General features: G+C 46.4%; 1 protein-coding gene across 1 annotated transcript in view; it reads left to right on the top strand.

Annotated features, from left to right (window-relative positions):
* The window catches only part of FOXRED2 (FAD dependent oxidoreductase domain containing 2), a 72,113-nt gene that overhangs the window by 42,831 nt on the left and 14,123 nt on the right, over positions 1 to 15,159 (top strand). The window contains exons 4-6 of the mRNA XM_029590413.1: positions 460 to 759; positions 3,585 to 3,751; positions 14,464 to 14,629. Of these exons, the coding sequence (XP_029446273.1) occupies positions 460 to 759; positions 3,585 to 3,751; positions 14,464 to 14,629 (633 nt within the window). The remainder of the gene's footprint in view (positions 1 to 459; positions 760 to 3,584; positions 3,752 to 14,463; positions 14,630 to 15,159) is intronic.

Raw genomic sequence — 15,159 nt, 5'->3', positions numbered from 1 at the left:
CTTTTGCTTCTATTTTACCCAGGGTAAAACGATTTGATTGATGCTTATGTTAATTGTATTTGTCTGCTATATGATGTTGAAAGTCAATTTTATGCACTGTTTGTGGCTTATTTTATATAGCGTTTTGCTATGTTTTTATTTGCCTGTTGTACAACCCTGGTACAACACTGATGACCAGTTTATGATTGTTTTGCATTCTCTTGTTTATTGTTTTTACTATTTTATTATGCATGTGTTTGTATTGCTATGTTATGTATTGTCATGCCTGCAGCTTTAATGTATTATGATGTTATGTTTTGTGTTTGTTTTATGCTATTGTATTCCATCTGGGGCTATTTTCTGGAAAGGCGGTCTATAAATCATTAAGTTAAATAATGCCTTGTGACTTGTGGTGATAAAGACAGGAGTTCTGTGGGTGAGGTCGCTTCCCGCTTTCACTTCTCATCCTCTCCTTTTCAGGGCGATCAACAACGGCCTCCTGGACACCTACCAGCTGAAGTCCCTGAACGGGCTGCTGGAGGGCAACATGGAGGAGATGGCGATAGTCCGAGATGAGGAAGGGAAGCTGCGCATCACCCTGAAGATCTACGTGGCGATGGGAGGCCATTACAACAGCACAAGCCCGGATAACGGCTCTCAGCAGAGTGCCAAACCCATAGCTCTCCCACAGGATGAGATGGATAACTTTGCTGCCCGGAAGCCATACGACCGTATCATCCGCTGCCTTGGCTGGAAGTTTGACTTCTCCATTTTCGACAAGTGAGACTTCTCAGGGGGAGGGAATCGTGTCACAGGGTCTCTTTTGAAAAAAATACCTGCATTTTGAAGCTTGCCATTTCTTTTTTGACACCAGTAACTGGGGCAGACAGAAACAGTCTGCTTAAGTTCAGGATATGTGCTCTTTCCTCAGCTTTATCATTGGATGGTTACCGTACCAGTTGGGATGATTGCACAGGTCTGAAGCTGTGCATCTTCGGCCAAGGGTTTAAATCCTTGCTGTTTTCTGAAAGGGAAAAATATTCCACAGAAAAGTTGTGCAAAAAGCACTTTTGCAGGATCTTTAGATTTCCCTCTAGTCTCTCAGAAATTTCTATAGTGTGCAACAAGTGGCCCTACGGGCTTTATGCCTGAAGCATAACTCTTACCCTAAGTGTAGGTTACGTTGCATCAGGGAACCAGTAGCAACCTGAACTCAGCAGATGTAAGAGTTCGATCAGGCTACAGATGCTGTTAATGTACAACCTTTCACTCAATTTTTTTTTTTTTTTCAGATGAGCTGTGTAGGAGGTCAATGAAACACTGCCTGGCTCTTTCTGATAGGACAGTCCTTCTTATCTGCAAATGTCCAGTCCTCTTGACTCTATGGCCAGTCGGGTTTTTGACATTACCAGAGCAAATGTGTACAAGATGCATTGGAGGCCCAGTATATTCAAATTGCTGGCATGCATGTTCATTATTGATAACCCGACTGGCTGTGGGCTCCCCAGGACAGGTTTGGGAAGCTCTGCCATAAGAGATACTCCAATCATAGTGGTAACAAATAGAATGAAGGAAGTAATAACATTTTTCTCACAAATTAATATAATATATATATATATACACCAATAGAGAAAGTAATAATTTAAATAAACTAACATGTATACAAAACCTTTACTATCCAACCTCCTTTCTTATCTATACATATAAAAACTGTCTATTTAAATCATCATTCATTCACTCATTCATACTAGCCAATAAAAAACGATATAGCTATAACATCTTAATAAAGTGATTATATATAGTCTGGAGATTATTGTATTTATATAAAGTGATTTAGAGACATATATATATTATAAAAGGTTGACTATATATAATCACTTTATTAAGATGTTATAGCTATATTGTTTTTTATTGGCTAGTATGAATGAGTGAATGAATGATGATTTAAATCAGTGGTTCTCAACCCTGTCCTGGGGACCCCCCCCAGCCAGTCGGGTTTTCAGGTTATCCACAATGAATATGCATGAGAGAAAATTTGCATACACTGCCTCCATAACATGCAAATTTTCTCTCATGCATATTCATTGTGGATATCCTGAAAACCCGACTGGCTGGGGGGGGTCCCCAGGATAGGGTTGAGAACCACTGATTTATATAGACAGTTTTTATATGTATAGATAAGAAAGGAGGTTGGATAATAAAGGTTTTGTATACATATGTTAATTTAAATAAACTATTACTTACTCTATTGGTATATATATTATATGAGATACTCCATGCAGTAATTAAGCTTTTTTCACTTAGCACAAAGCATGTTTTTAAAGATAATTCATAAGCAGTAAACTGAGCAGCAATGAAATTCTCAGGCTGTTTACATTTCTGGGACTTTTTGCCATTTTCTCTGCCCATCCCAGGCACAACTTGGGCGATAGGTTCCCTGACTGGAAGGGAGATCTCTTCTCTCCTGAAGGCTGCCTGTTGAGTCTGTAGGGCCAGTCACAGTCTCTGTCTGCTCGTCACCCAAGTGAATGGTCTCCGTGATGTGCTGCTGGTGGTCAGGAGACGTGAACATGGTCTCCTGGGCTGCATGTCGGCCTTTGGCTTGCGAGAGCAGGCCTTTCCTCAGCAGTGAATTGTGATGTCATAGGAAGTTGACTGTGACATCATGGGAGAACATGGCGCAGGTGAATTCTAAGGAGGATGTTTTCTCGTTTTCATGGTAAAGCAGTGGTGTTGCCGCTGTTTGTTCATTTACTTATGCAGACATGAAAGTGAGGAAACGACCTTTGAGAATTCCTGTTACAACCCTCCAAGGTCAGCTGGCAAGCTGCAAGTGTTTCTTTCATACCAGTTTGACTTAAAAGATTTAGGAGGAGCTTTCAAGAGTTCAGAATCCCTCTGTCCTTTTGCCCTGATCAGATGAAAGGAGAATAAATCTTAAGGGGCATGCAGATGTGGATTACAATAGAAAAGGTGGAAAAGGTGCCAGTCCCAGTGGGACTGCAGGGAGAGACACCGGCATTCTTCTCTGGAAGAGTAGTCTAGTGGTTAGAACAGCGGGGCCACGAACCAGGGGAAACCAGGGTTCAAATCCCACTGCCACTGCTTGTGGCCTTGGACAAGTCACTGAACCCTCTGTTAGAATGTGAGCCCCTTGGGGATAGGGAATTACCTCCAGTACCGGAGTGTAATCCGCTTTGAAGTGTTGAAAAGTGGAATATAAATTTAAAAAAAAGAAAAGTGTTGGCCTCACCACCCGACACCTTCCCCCCCAATACCCTGTCCCTCCCTTGCTCATATGAATGCAGCGGTATTGCCCCCGTGCAGTGCAATGTACATTCTGTGCAATGAGCTAGACCTTGCACGTCCACAGGTCGCAGACGGACAGGAGGCATTCTTTTTCTTATCAGGCAAAAAACCACCTAGAAAGGTGTTCGCAGGCCACTCGTTTGCTGACCTTTTTTGTTTGATGGTAGTAGTAAGCATCAGGAACCTGGGACTGCACAAACTCTGCAACCACCGCCTTAAGCTGCAGTAAAGCCATGGGTTTTCCCTGGAGGCTGACGCCAGCCCCTTTATAAAGCAGGTTCCCTTCTCCTTTCCAGGACCGTGAATCTGGTGTCGGGGGCAGGGCGCAAAAGGAAGTACCCCCTCATCAGACCCAGCTATGAGGCCCAAGCCACGCCGGGGCTCTTCGTGCTGGGCACAGCCAGTCACTCGATTGACTTCCAGGAGTCGGCGGGGGCCTTCATCCACGGCTTCCGCTACACAAGTGAGTGCTTTTGCTGGACAGAATTCAGGCTTTCTTGGGACGGATCCGGAGCGCAGGGCTTAAGGGCAGGTGGGGGAGTAACAGATTAAAAAAAAAAAATGGAGGGAGGATGCTGAACTAGTTTGAGGACCTGGGAAAGGCAATGGGGTTGAGAGGTGAGGAAGGGAAAGATAAAGGAGGATGAAACAGAAGAGCAGATGAAGTAAAACTAGAGATGGGGAGGTGGAGATGGAGAGTGCGATTATGGTAAAAGGCAGGAAGAGTTGAAAGAATGCCGACAGAGAAGTGGCTTGAAAGAGAATGGTGTAAAGGGACAGATGGAGGAGGAAAGACAGAATGGGAAGGCAGTCAAGAGATACTGAGAAAAACAAAAGAAGAGGCATTTTTCAGTTTAAATATATTATCTGACTTTTTCTAGTAATATAGTAAATGACTGCAGATAAAGTGTGCACAGTAGCGATTTGGTTCACGTTGGGCAGATGTGCATACAGATTTCCTCATGGAACCCGCCACGTGTCGTTTAGGATTGTAAATGTGGCTCCAATCAGTTTGCCCATTCTCTTGCTTCCAGGGATCCTCTGTGTTTATCCCATGCTTTTTATTTTAAGTTTGTCTTTGGCTTTGTTCATTGCTGTCTCCTCCAGGAGGCATCCATCGCCTTCTTGGTGGAAAAAAAAAAAGCCTCCTGACATTGTTCCTGAATTTACACTCTTGGAGCTTCATATCTTGACCCCTGGTTCTACAGCTTCCTTAGCTTCAAAGTTTAGAAAAACATATTTCTTTGGCCTAGCAATTTCCTGCAGGTCCTTTGGGCTTTCAGCTCTATCTGAACCGGGACCAGTTTTATCTTCCCCTTCCAGCTTGGCCCAGCCATCATAATTGCGTTAGGTAATGGTAAATATGTCGCTCTCACCACCCATCACCGCAGACCTCCCACAACTTGTAAATCTTCATTGATTACTATTTCACCCATCTTTAAAGTAACTACATTAATGATTACCTCTATCTCTTTTAATTTTCAATATGCAGTCCATAAGACAAAAAGTACCAGTTCCTGAACATACCCAGATCAGTCCAGAGAAGTGGGTTGTGTATCCCTACCAGCAGATGGAGTCAGAGAACAAAAATGTGGGCACTGCCATATATACAAGAATGCCACCTGCAGTCCCTCAGTATTTCTCTGACTCCCAGCAGTTGGTAGAGGTGCACTACCTGCAGTCTTAGTTTATTTTTTTTTCAGTGTAGTTAGATAGAAATTTTGGGGGTTTTTTTTTTCTTTTTTCCTTCTCGTTTGCTTCCTGAGGTGTTGGGCACCTTCGTGGGCCATCCTTCAGTGGAAGCCGGACGTCCGGGGGGTTGGGAACCCCTGACTGAGTTTCGCCTGATCCGGCTCGAGGAGTAAAGGCTAAGGGCTCTTAGTCTTCTTACCCCTGAAGCTACTCCCTCGATCCCTGCTTGGGCTGGCTCCATAAAGTTTATTTTGAAAAAAAAAAAAAAAAAGTGAATTCTTCAGGCATCTTTCAACTGAGGTGAGGAGTCTGCTCCAGGGGGGCCTGCTGTGCAGAGGCCATTTGTGCAGCGTGTCGGTTGGAGCTTCGGTTTCTTCCGCTCCCGGGGCTCCGGGGTGTTGGTGAAGAGAAGGGGGTAAGTCTGCCGTGCCCGGACCGCGTTTTCAGCACTGAAGGGTGGAACGGCGCGGTTGCTTCGTCGGGGCCTTTGTTACTGTTTTTTCCCGTGCCGCCAGCAGCGCGCGTGTCTGTCAGGACTAGGCCTCTCCTCCGCTCACAGTTTTTTTAGTGACCGCGTGGCTGCACAGCTCGGCATGGCGCCGTGGACCAAATCGGCTGCCTGCCGCGTGTGTGGAGCACGTGGACAGGCATTAGACGCGGAGTCCCTTTGCTCTTCTTGTTCCGAGTTAGCAGGCTCATCGGAATCGGCCTCCCCCTCCCTTGCAGGGGGGGGGGTGTGATCCCGGGAGGAGGAATCCCCTCCCGTTTTGGGCCCCATTGATGAGGATCATATTTTGGGGGCTGGGGAGCCGGCGCCACAGGACCCTCCGGATGGGGTGGCGGCCCTGGAGAACTTTTCCCCGGAGTTTATTTTACTCATGTATCAGGCCTTTCTGGCAAGCAGACAAGAGACGTCGAAAAGACCTGGGCAGGCGGGGGATCCCGCAGAGCCTCCCTGGAAGCAGGGAAGGTCCGCAGACACTCAGCCACGTCGACAGAGCGCCCTCGTCAGATAGATGAGGTTCTCCGGGGATATCAGGAACCAGGCCTTGGTGCAGGACCGGCTCCAGCCCCAGGTTTGGGTTCAGGGACAGGGCCGGCGCCTAGGGCGGATCCAGACCCGAATCCTGATATGGGGGACATGGACCAAGACTACCCGGATGGGGACGACCTCCCTCCGGTGGAGGGAGATGATCCCAGTGTTGTTCGCCTGTTCAAATGAGATGAGCTGCATCCGCTGATTCCCCAGGTATTGGACGTCCTGGGCCTTCAGGTTATCCAGGAGGAATCCAACAATGAAGGGGTTAATCCAGTCCTCGATGGGATTCGGGGACCGACAACCTCGTTCCCTCTGCCTAAGAAAGTCCGCAAGCTCGTGACCCGCAAGTGGGAAGCTCCAGATGCGGGTTTAAAGGTTGGTAGGGCAATGGCCCGTGGTGGGCTCTGCCACGTTAAAAGACATGCAAGACCGTAAACTGGAGATTCAGTTGAAGAGGGTCTTTGAGGTGGCCGCTTTGGGTCTTCGAACGGCAGTCTGTACTAGTCTTATGCAGAGGGTGTGCCTGTGTTGGGTTCAAGAGGTGGGTTCCAGTGCCGGGGTTGGCAGCGATGGGGATCTGCAGGTGGCCCGGTTGGAAGCAGGCATTGCGTATGGTGCGGATGCGCTTTATGATCTCGTTCGGACCTCGCTCTGTCCATAGTGTCCGTGGTGGCGGCTCGTCGACTTCTCTGGTGGCGGAATTGGGCAGGGGACTTGTCCTCCAAATCTCAGCTTTGTAACCTTCCCTTCAAGGGCAAACTCCTTTTCAGGGAGGAGTTGGATCAGCTGGTTAAACTCCTTGGGGAATCCAAGGGTAATCGATTGCCAGAGGATAGGCGATCTTCCAAAAAGGTGTTTCCCCCTCGGGCTCATTTTCGGGATTCTCGCCATTTTCGGTCTACCAGATATTCTACTCCGTCTGGTTCTAAGCAGACTCAGGGACACCAGCAGTCCTTTCGTGGTGGTTGCCGCTCCAGTAGGGACTCTGGACACCTCAGTTCAGGAACCAGTAAGCTTGCCCAATGAAGTCACGAGCACCCATTCCATCGTTGAAGCTGTCGGAGCAGATTATCCAACTTTTACATGGAATGGGCAAGAAATACCTCGGACCGCTGGGTCCTGGAGGTGATCAGAGACAGTTACGCCCTGGAGTTCTTGTGTCTGGTTCGGGAGGTGTTCGTGGAATCCCGCGTGGTCTTTCACAGCAAGCGCAAGGCGGTTCGAGACACCCTGCAATGCCTTCTTGAGCTCAGAGCCATCGTCCCGGTTCAGGAAGCGCGGCAGGGGCGGGGATGATACTCTGTTTACTTTGTGGTTCCCAAAAAGGAGGGTACCTTTCGTCCCATTCTCGATCTCCAGAAGGTCAACCGTTGTCTCCAGGTCCCTTGTTTTCGCCGCCGCCATTACTGTCCTCAGGAAACACTGAGGACAGTAATGGCGGCGGTGCGAAAAGGGGAGTTTCTGGCGTCCCTGGACCTCACGGAGGCGTACCTTCATATCCCAGCCAGCTGAGTCACCAGAAGTTTCTGCGCTTCAAGGTCTTGGGTCAGCACTTCCAGTTTCGAGCCCTCCCGTTTGGTCTCGCGACAGCTCCTCGGACTTTCACTAAGGTGATGGTAGTGATAGCCGCCTTTCTTCGCAAGGAGAGGATTTTAGCCCATCCTTATCTGGACGACTGGTTGATTCGAGCCAAGTCATGGAAGGATTGTGAAAGATCTTTTCGGACGGTGATGTTCAACTTACAGTCGCTCGGGTGGGTCATCAACTTGCAAAAAAGCCACCTGGAACCCACCCAGGAACTGGTTTACTTGGGAGCGCTTTTCGATACCTTATGCGGCAAGGTGTTCCTGGCGGTGGATCATCTGACAAAGTTACAAAGCCAGGTTCAAGCTCTGCTGTTGAGGAAGAGTCCCAAAATGTGGCATCATCTGCAGGTCCTGTGCTCCATGGCTTCCACCTTGGATTTGGTTCCCTGGGCGTTCACTCACTTATGTCCCTTACAACGTGCACTTTTATCACGATGGAGGCCGGTGTCGGAACAGTTCCACCTCCGAGCTTTCCGAGTCCAGAGTCAGTCTGTGGTAGTGGCTATCGCACGACAATCTGGGCCAGGGAGTGGACTTGGACCCTCCGGATTAGATGATAATCTCCACCGATGCCAGCCTGTCTGGTTGGGGAGCAGTATGTGCAGACAGGTCTGCCCAAGGGCTCTGGTCCCCAATGAAGGGAACCTGGTTCATCAATCGTCTCGAGACAAGAGCAGTTCGCCTTGCTGTACAGGCATTCCTACCCTGGATTCAGGGCAGAATGGTTCGAGTGTTCTCCGACAATGCGATGACGGTGGCTTACATCAACCAGCAAGGAGGGACAAGAAGTCGTCCCACGGTGGCGCTCGAGGCATGTCTCCTCTTCGCCTGGGCGGAACGCCATCTCAAGGGAATTGCAGCTTTTCATGTCGCAGGAGTGGAGAACGTGCAGGTGGACTTTCTAAGCAGACAGCAGCTCAATCCAAGAGAGTTCGAGCTGTCTCTCGAAGTGTGGAACCTCATTTGCGCCAGGTGGGGCGTGCCTCAATTGGATCTGATGGCGACAAGGGCGAATTCGAAGACACAACGCTTCTTCAGCCGTCGGCAAGAGCAGGGCTCAATGGGTCTCCACACGCTGGTGTGCCCTTGGCCCGCGGGAATTCTTCTTTATTTGTTTCCTCCCTGGCCTCTCATCGGCCGGATTCTCCATCGAATAGAACTCCATCCGGGCAGGGTGTACTAGTGGCACCGGAGTGGCCGCATTGCCCGTGGTTCGCGGATCTGGTTCGCATGTCTCTGGAGGTCCTTTGCAGCTGGCTCATCTGTCGCATCTCCTTGGACAGGGACCCATCTTTTCAGATCGGAAGGATCACTTCTCTCTTGCGGCTTGGCTTTTGAGAGGCGATGTTTACGCTTGAAGGGGTATTCTGAACAGATCATTTCCACTCTCCTTCAGGCGAGGTGAGGCGCCCAGCCACTTCTTTGGCCTATGTTAGAGTCTGGCGACTGTTTGAAACATGATGTCACCAACGTTCCTGTGATCCGTTAACTGTGAATATCCCACGGGTGCTAGAATTTCTGCAGCAGGGGCTCGCTAAAGGTTTAGCGTTCAATTCCCTTTGGGTGCAGGTAGAGGCTTTGGGAGCCTTGCGGGGACGGTTTAATGGTGTTTTCCTGGCTGTTCATCCGGATGTTGTTCAGTTTCTCAAGGGGGTCAAACATCTCTGTGACTCCAGTCCGTCCTTTGTGTCCAGATTGGAGTTTGAACCTAGTGCTTCGTGTTCTCTGCGGAGCCCCCTTTGAGCCTATCCGAAGGGCGTCGCTGAAAGATCTGACCTTAAAGGTGGTGTTTTTGGTGGCTATTTGTTCAGCTCGTCGGATCTCAGAATTACAGACGTTGTCATGTCATGACCCCTTCCTGCGGATTTCCAACGATAAGGTTTTGTTGCGCATAGTTCCGTCTTTTGTTCCTAAAGTCGTCTCAGCCTTTCATGTCAATCAGACGGTGGAGCTTCCGGGTTTCCCGCAGTGGTCTTTTGGATGTGAGGCGAGCTTTGTTACGATATCTGGAGGTTACCAATGACTTCCATCGTTCAGATCATTTGTTCATCCTTTTTGGGGTTCCAAAAAAAAGGGGACAAGGCGTCTAAGGTGACCATTTCTCATTGGATTAAGGAAGCTATCAGCTCGGCTTACATAGCCCGGGGGCAGCAAGTGCCTTTGGGTCTCAGAGCTCATTCCACTCGGGCCCAGGCTACTTCCTGGGCGGAGTGTCAGCTCCTGTCGCCTCAGGAGATCTGTAGGCCGGCGGTGTGGTCCTCTTTACACATTTTCATGAAACATTAGCGACTGGACGTTAACGCATCTGGGGAGTCGTCCTTTGGTGAGAGTGTTCTGCACGCAGGTCTTTCGGGTTCCCGCCCAGTGTAGGGTGGCTTGGGTACATCCCACTTCTCTGGACTGATCTGGGTATGTTCAGGAAATGAAAATTGGTTCTTACTTGCTAATTTTCGTTCCTGTAATACCATAGATCAGTCCAGAGGCCCACCCTTTTCTTCAAATACCAAAAGACTGCCTTTTGCTTGAAGTTGCTGTGTTTTATGGAGCTCCGTATTTGCAGATATGCTCGATGGAGCAGTTTTTTACTGTTCTTTCTGGTTTTAATTTGTTCATGTGGGCAACAAGGTTGTCGGATGGTTTGGGTTCAACCTTGTATGTCCATTAGTGATATTAGTGTGGGCTTGGGTACAGGTCAATACTGAGGGACTGCAGGTGGCACTCCTGTATATATCCAACTAGATAACAACCTCTTATGCGAGAAAAGCAATGTATACCAAAATAAATCCTAATTTCTCACTTATAAATTGGACTTAATAAGACATATATTGAGTAGTAAATCCTGCAACCTTCATACATGCACACCGGTTCCCTTATATGTATCAGGTAACCTCTGTGGAGCTCAAAATGCTTCACCGTGCTTGTGATTTAATCATCGGTTGCTTAAGGATATAGCTGTTATGTAATTTCAGCTGTGAACAAGTTAGTGATATACTTAACTTGAGTATGATGACTGAGAAATGTCTTCCATATTAATGCATTGTAGAATGCCGCTTGAATGATGTTCAAAACGAAGATCCCTTTCAGGTACAAGTCTGCAATGTGCCGGTGTGGCTATTTAAATGGCCGTCCTGACAAAGGGTTCTTTTCAGGTCTTCGTGCCGCTTGCTGACATAAACGCCCGACTCAGAATTCTCACACCTGCCTATTCTGAAAATAAATTTACCACGGCTTACTTGTTCCTGGTCTATCTTTTATTAAACTGATACTTTATTGTATCATATTTGCTGTCTAAACTGAAAGCCTCACATTCACCGTATAATCCTTGGTCTACTATTGAAGGACAGCCGAGAATACATTTATCTGTCTATAGTGCAATTAAGTTAATTTATCTCTCAGTACTGGTACATTTCTGAACATTCTTAAACTTCTGCCACACCCATACCTAAGAAAAAAACTTCTGATTATTGTACTCCAACTAATCTTCGTCCAATAGCTTCATTGTCTACTCTTGCCAAAGCCATTGAATCAACAGTCCTCCATCAACTAAATGAATACATTACCGATACAACATTTTACATCCAAATCAACACGGCTTTAGTTAAGGGCACAATACAGAGACTCTGCTTGTCTTCATTTGACACAATCATTCGCGGCTTTGATGCCAATATAGATTACATCATCATTCTCCTTGATCTCACTGTAGCCTTTGACACTCTAAACCATGAATTACTTCTCGCCAGATTACAATTTTTAGGTCTTAAGGACACAGTTCTTCATTCATATACAATCGCCCCCAGCAAATTAACTTAGATACCAGCCATTCTGATTGGTACACCCTACAACTGGAGACCCACAAGGCTCCTCTTTATCAGCAATGTTATTCAAATTTACCTACTTCCCCTATGTCACATATTAATTGGTTTAGGCAAAGATTTTAAGATCTATGCCAATGATATACAACTCCTCATTCCCTACACATTGTCTTGGACTCGCACATTTTCCCTAATTACTCCCTGCCTAGAAACTCTATAAACTTGGTTATCTCATAACAGACTGAAATTAAGTGCTGCAAAAACTGAAATAATACACCTGTCAACCATCCCTAACTCACCTTGTTGTCCTCCTCTGCAACTTATATTTGACAAATTATCCAATTCCTATCATTACTCACGCACGTAATTTAGGTATTATTGTTGACTCCAAATTATCCATGACAAAGAACATATCTAAACTAGTAAAAATTTCATTCTACAAACTGAATCTTCTTAAAAGACTAAAACCTCTTCCCTGCAGATTTCAGAACTGTCCTGCAAGCCCTTATTCTTTCAGGCTTACTATTGCAATTCTCTGGACATTGACTTCCTAGACTCAACAATTCGTCCACTCCCGCTTATACAAAACGCCGCAGCTCACCTTCTATCAATCACCAAACTTAAGGAACACATTTCTCCTACTCTTCTTACCCTTCATTGGCTACCAATTAAACAACACATTCACTATAAAATCCTGATGCTAATCTTCAATCTAATTCACAGTTCATCTGCTGTTTGGATATGTACTTACCTACGCTTATATCAACCTCTACGTCACTTAAGATCGATTTGATAAAAATCTTCTTCAGCTCCCAATGGTTAAAATCGCTAGGCTAGAAATCGCCAGAAAACGGGCCTTCTCAGTGGCAGGTCCCTTACTCTGGAACTATTTTCCAACTACATGCAGACTCATAACTAACCCTAAAGAATTCAAGAAGAAACTAAAAACCTACTTGTGTTCTATTGCCTTCGACACCCACAACATGGAATAATACCTCCTCTAATTCTTTACACATACTACCGCTTGTTTTTATTAATTTGATATCATTTTTATTTTATTTATTATGTATTTTAACCTATAAAACCTGCCTAAATTTTTTCATTTATTTGCTGTTAGTTTTATTACTTTGTTAACATTTTTATTTGTTACACTATGTATTTTTTACGTTGTAAACCGCCTAGATATCTACTTTTTGTATAGGCGGTATACAAAAGCTTTTAAATAAATAAATGGTCCCTGGCTGGGGGCCTATGTGTCAGGACTCCTTCCACGAGGGTTTTAAATCCAGCTGCTAGGTGTCACCTTAAGGAATGACCATAATTCCTCCCCTCCCCTGGGGCTCTGAGTGCTGTCTCTGCAGCATTCCCAGCACCAGAAACTGAACCCCGATTTCTCCACAGAACAGTGCCCAGAGATGCCACTCAGCCACATGGCTTGAAAATGTCAGTCATTAAAACCTTATTTTAATAAATTAAATTCTTATGGTTTTAAATGTGTGTGTAATAACTGATGCTTGCCACCATTCTGCTTTATCTTAGTGGTTTTCTACCTCTTTGAGCAGATGAGCACATAAATTCCACTTCAACCGCCTCCCCACCAATCGCTTCCACCCAACCTCTCGCCCTTACTCCCTCCACTGCCCTCTATACCCATCCCCCATTGTGCTCAGTAAAGTTAGCGTCATAACCTCGGCTGATCCTTTCAGAGTACTGCAAACATCCTGGAAGCCTGATGCTGCTGTTTTTTGGGTTGTAGTTTCAGCGCGGCAGTAGAAACGCATCAGTTTCTCCCATCTGTATCTAATAAAGGACTGCTTCAGCCAAGTTGCCTCGTGAGTATAAGTAAGATTTTTTTAATTGTGGGAAGATGTGTCTTGTTCTAACATTTTTGCGTCCCCCCACCCAAAAAAGTTAAATTGTCCAAACATGGCCCAAGCAAAAAAAGATTGTTTTGTTCCAGTCTCTTTTCTGGCAGCCATTCTCCATCTTTCAGTCGGAAGTGCATGTCATGACACACCTCAACAGCAGAACATTTTTTGCCAAATGATTTCTTCGAGCTTAGGCAATGAGCGGCAGCCCATATAAACCAAATGACCCACCCAGTCTGCCAAGTTCTCTTCCTCTCTGGTTTTCTACCTCTTTGAGCAGATGAGCACATAAATTCCACTTCAACCGCCTCCCCACCAATCGCTTCCACCCAACCTCTCGCCCTTACTCCCTCCACTGCCCTCTACACCCATCCCCCATTGTGCTCAGTAAAGTTAGCGTCATAACCTCGGCTGATCCTTTCAGAGTACTGCAAACATCCTGGAAGCCTGATGCTGCTGTTTTTTGGGTTGTAGTTTCAGCGCGGCAGTAGAAACGCATCAGTTTCTCCCATCTGTATCTAATAAAGGACTGCTTCAGCCAAGTTGCCTCGTGAGTATAAGTAAGATTTTTTTAATTGTGGGAAGATGTGTCGTGTTCTAACATTTTTGCGTCCCCCCACCCAAAAAAGTTAAATTGTCCAAACATGGCCCAAGCAAAAAAAGATTGTTTTGTTCCAGTCTCTTTTCTGGCAGCCATTCTCCATCTTTCAGTCGGAAGTGCATGTCATGACACACCTCAACAGCAGAACATTTTTTGCCAAATGATTTCTTCGAGCTTAGGCAATGAGCGGCAGCCCATATAAACCAAATGACCCACCCAGTCTGCCAAGTTCTCTTCCTCTCTGGTTTTCTACCTCTTTGAGCAGATGAGCACATAAATTCCACTTCAACCGCCTCCCCACCAATCGCTTCCACCCAACCTCTCGCCCTTACTCCCTCCACTGCCCTCTACACCCATCCCCCATTGTGCTCAGTAAAGTTAGCGTCATAACCTCGGCTGATCCTTTCAGAGTACTGCAAACATCCTGGAAGCCTGATGCTGCTGTTTTTTGGGTTGTAGTTTCAGCGCGGCAGTAGAAACGCATCAGTTTCTCCCATCTGTATCTAATAAAGGACTGCTTCAGCCAAGTTGCCTCGTGAGTATAAGTAAGATTTTTTTTTTTCTTCTTGTTTACCAGCTCGTGCTGTCCACCACTTGTTGGAGCAGCGGTATCACGGCGTCCCCTGGCCATCAGTAGCTCTCCCCATTTCCCAGCTTGCTAACACCATAGTGAAGCGAGTGAATGAGGCTTCGGGGCTCTACCAGATGTTCGGCGTGCTGGCTGATATTGTCCTGCTGAGAGAGTGAGTGCCCTAGGCCCTAAGGATGAATCAAATATATTGATTTTTGTCGCCTAAATGAAAAATAATGGGGTTATTTTCTGATTTATGTATTCCAATAATAGAGAGGATACACTGAAGCTGTACAGAAGAACTTTTAATGTGTTAGATTGTTTGTTTCCTCTGGAAACAAACTTTTAAAAGCGTGAAGGCAGAAGAAGACCATTGCGGCCACACCAACTAACCAGATTTACAATCCCTACCATTCCCTCAGAGATCTTCTGTGTTTATCGCATGCTTTCTTGAATTAGAATACCTTCCTTGTGCCTACCACCGCTACAAGGAGGCTGTTCCATGCATCCACTACAGTCTCTGTACTCCTGAGTCTACCGCCTTTCAACCTCATCCTATGAGCCCTTCAATCTAGAGCCTCCTTTCCATTGAAAGAGGCTCACCTGTGCATGGAAACCTGAGATATTTAAATGTCTCTATCATATCTCCCCTCTCTCGCCTTTCCTCTAGGGTGTACATGTTTAAATCTTTGTCTAGCCCCA

This window comes from Rhinatrema bivittatum, chromosome 2, assembly GCF_901001135.1.
Source record: "Rhinatrema bivittatum chromosome 2, aRhiBiv1.1, whole genome shotgun sequence".
In the NCBI taxonomy this organism is placed as follows: Eukaryota; Metazoa; Chordata; class Amphibia; order Gymnophiona; family Rhinatrematidae; genus Rhinatrema; species Rhinatrema bivittatum.
This window is presented reverse-complemented; position numbering and strand designations above follow the sequence as displayed.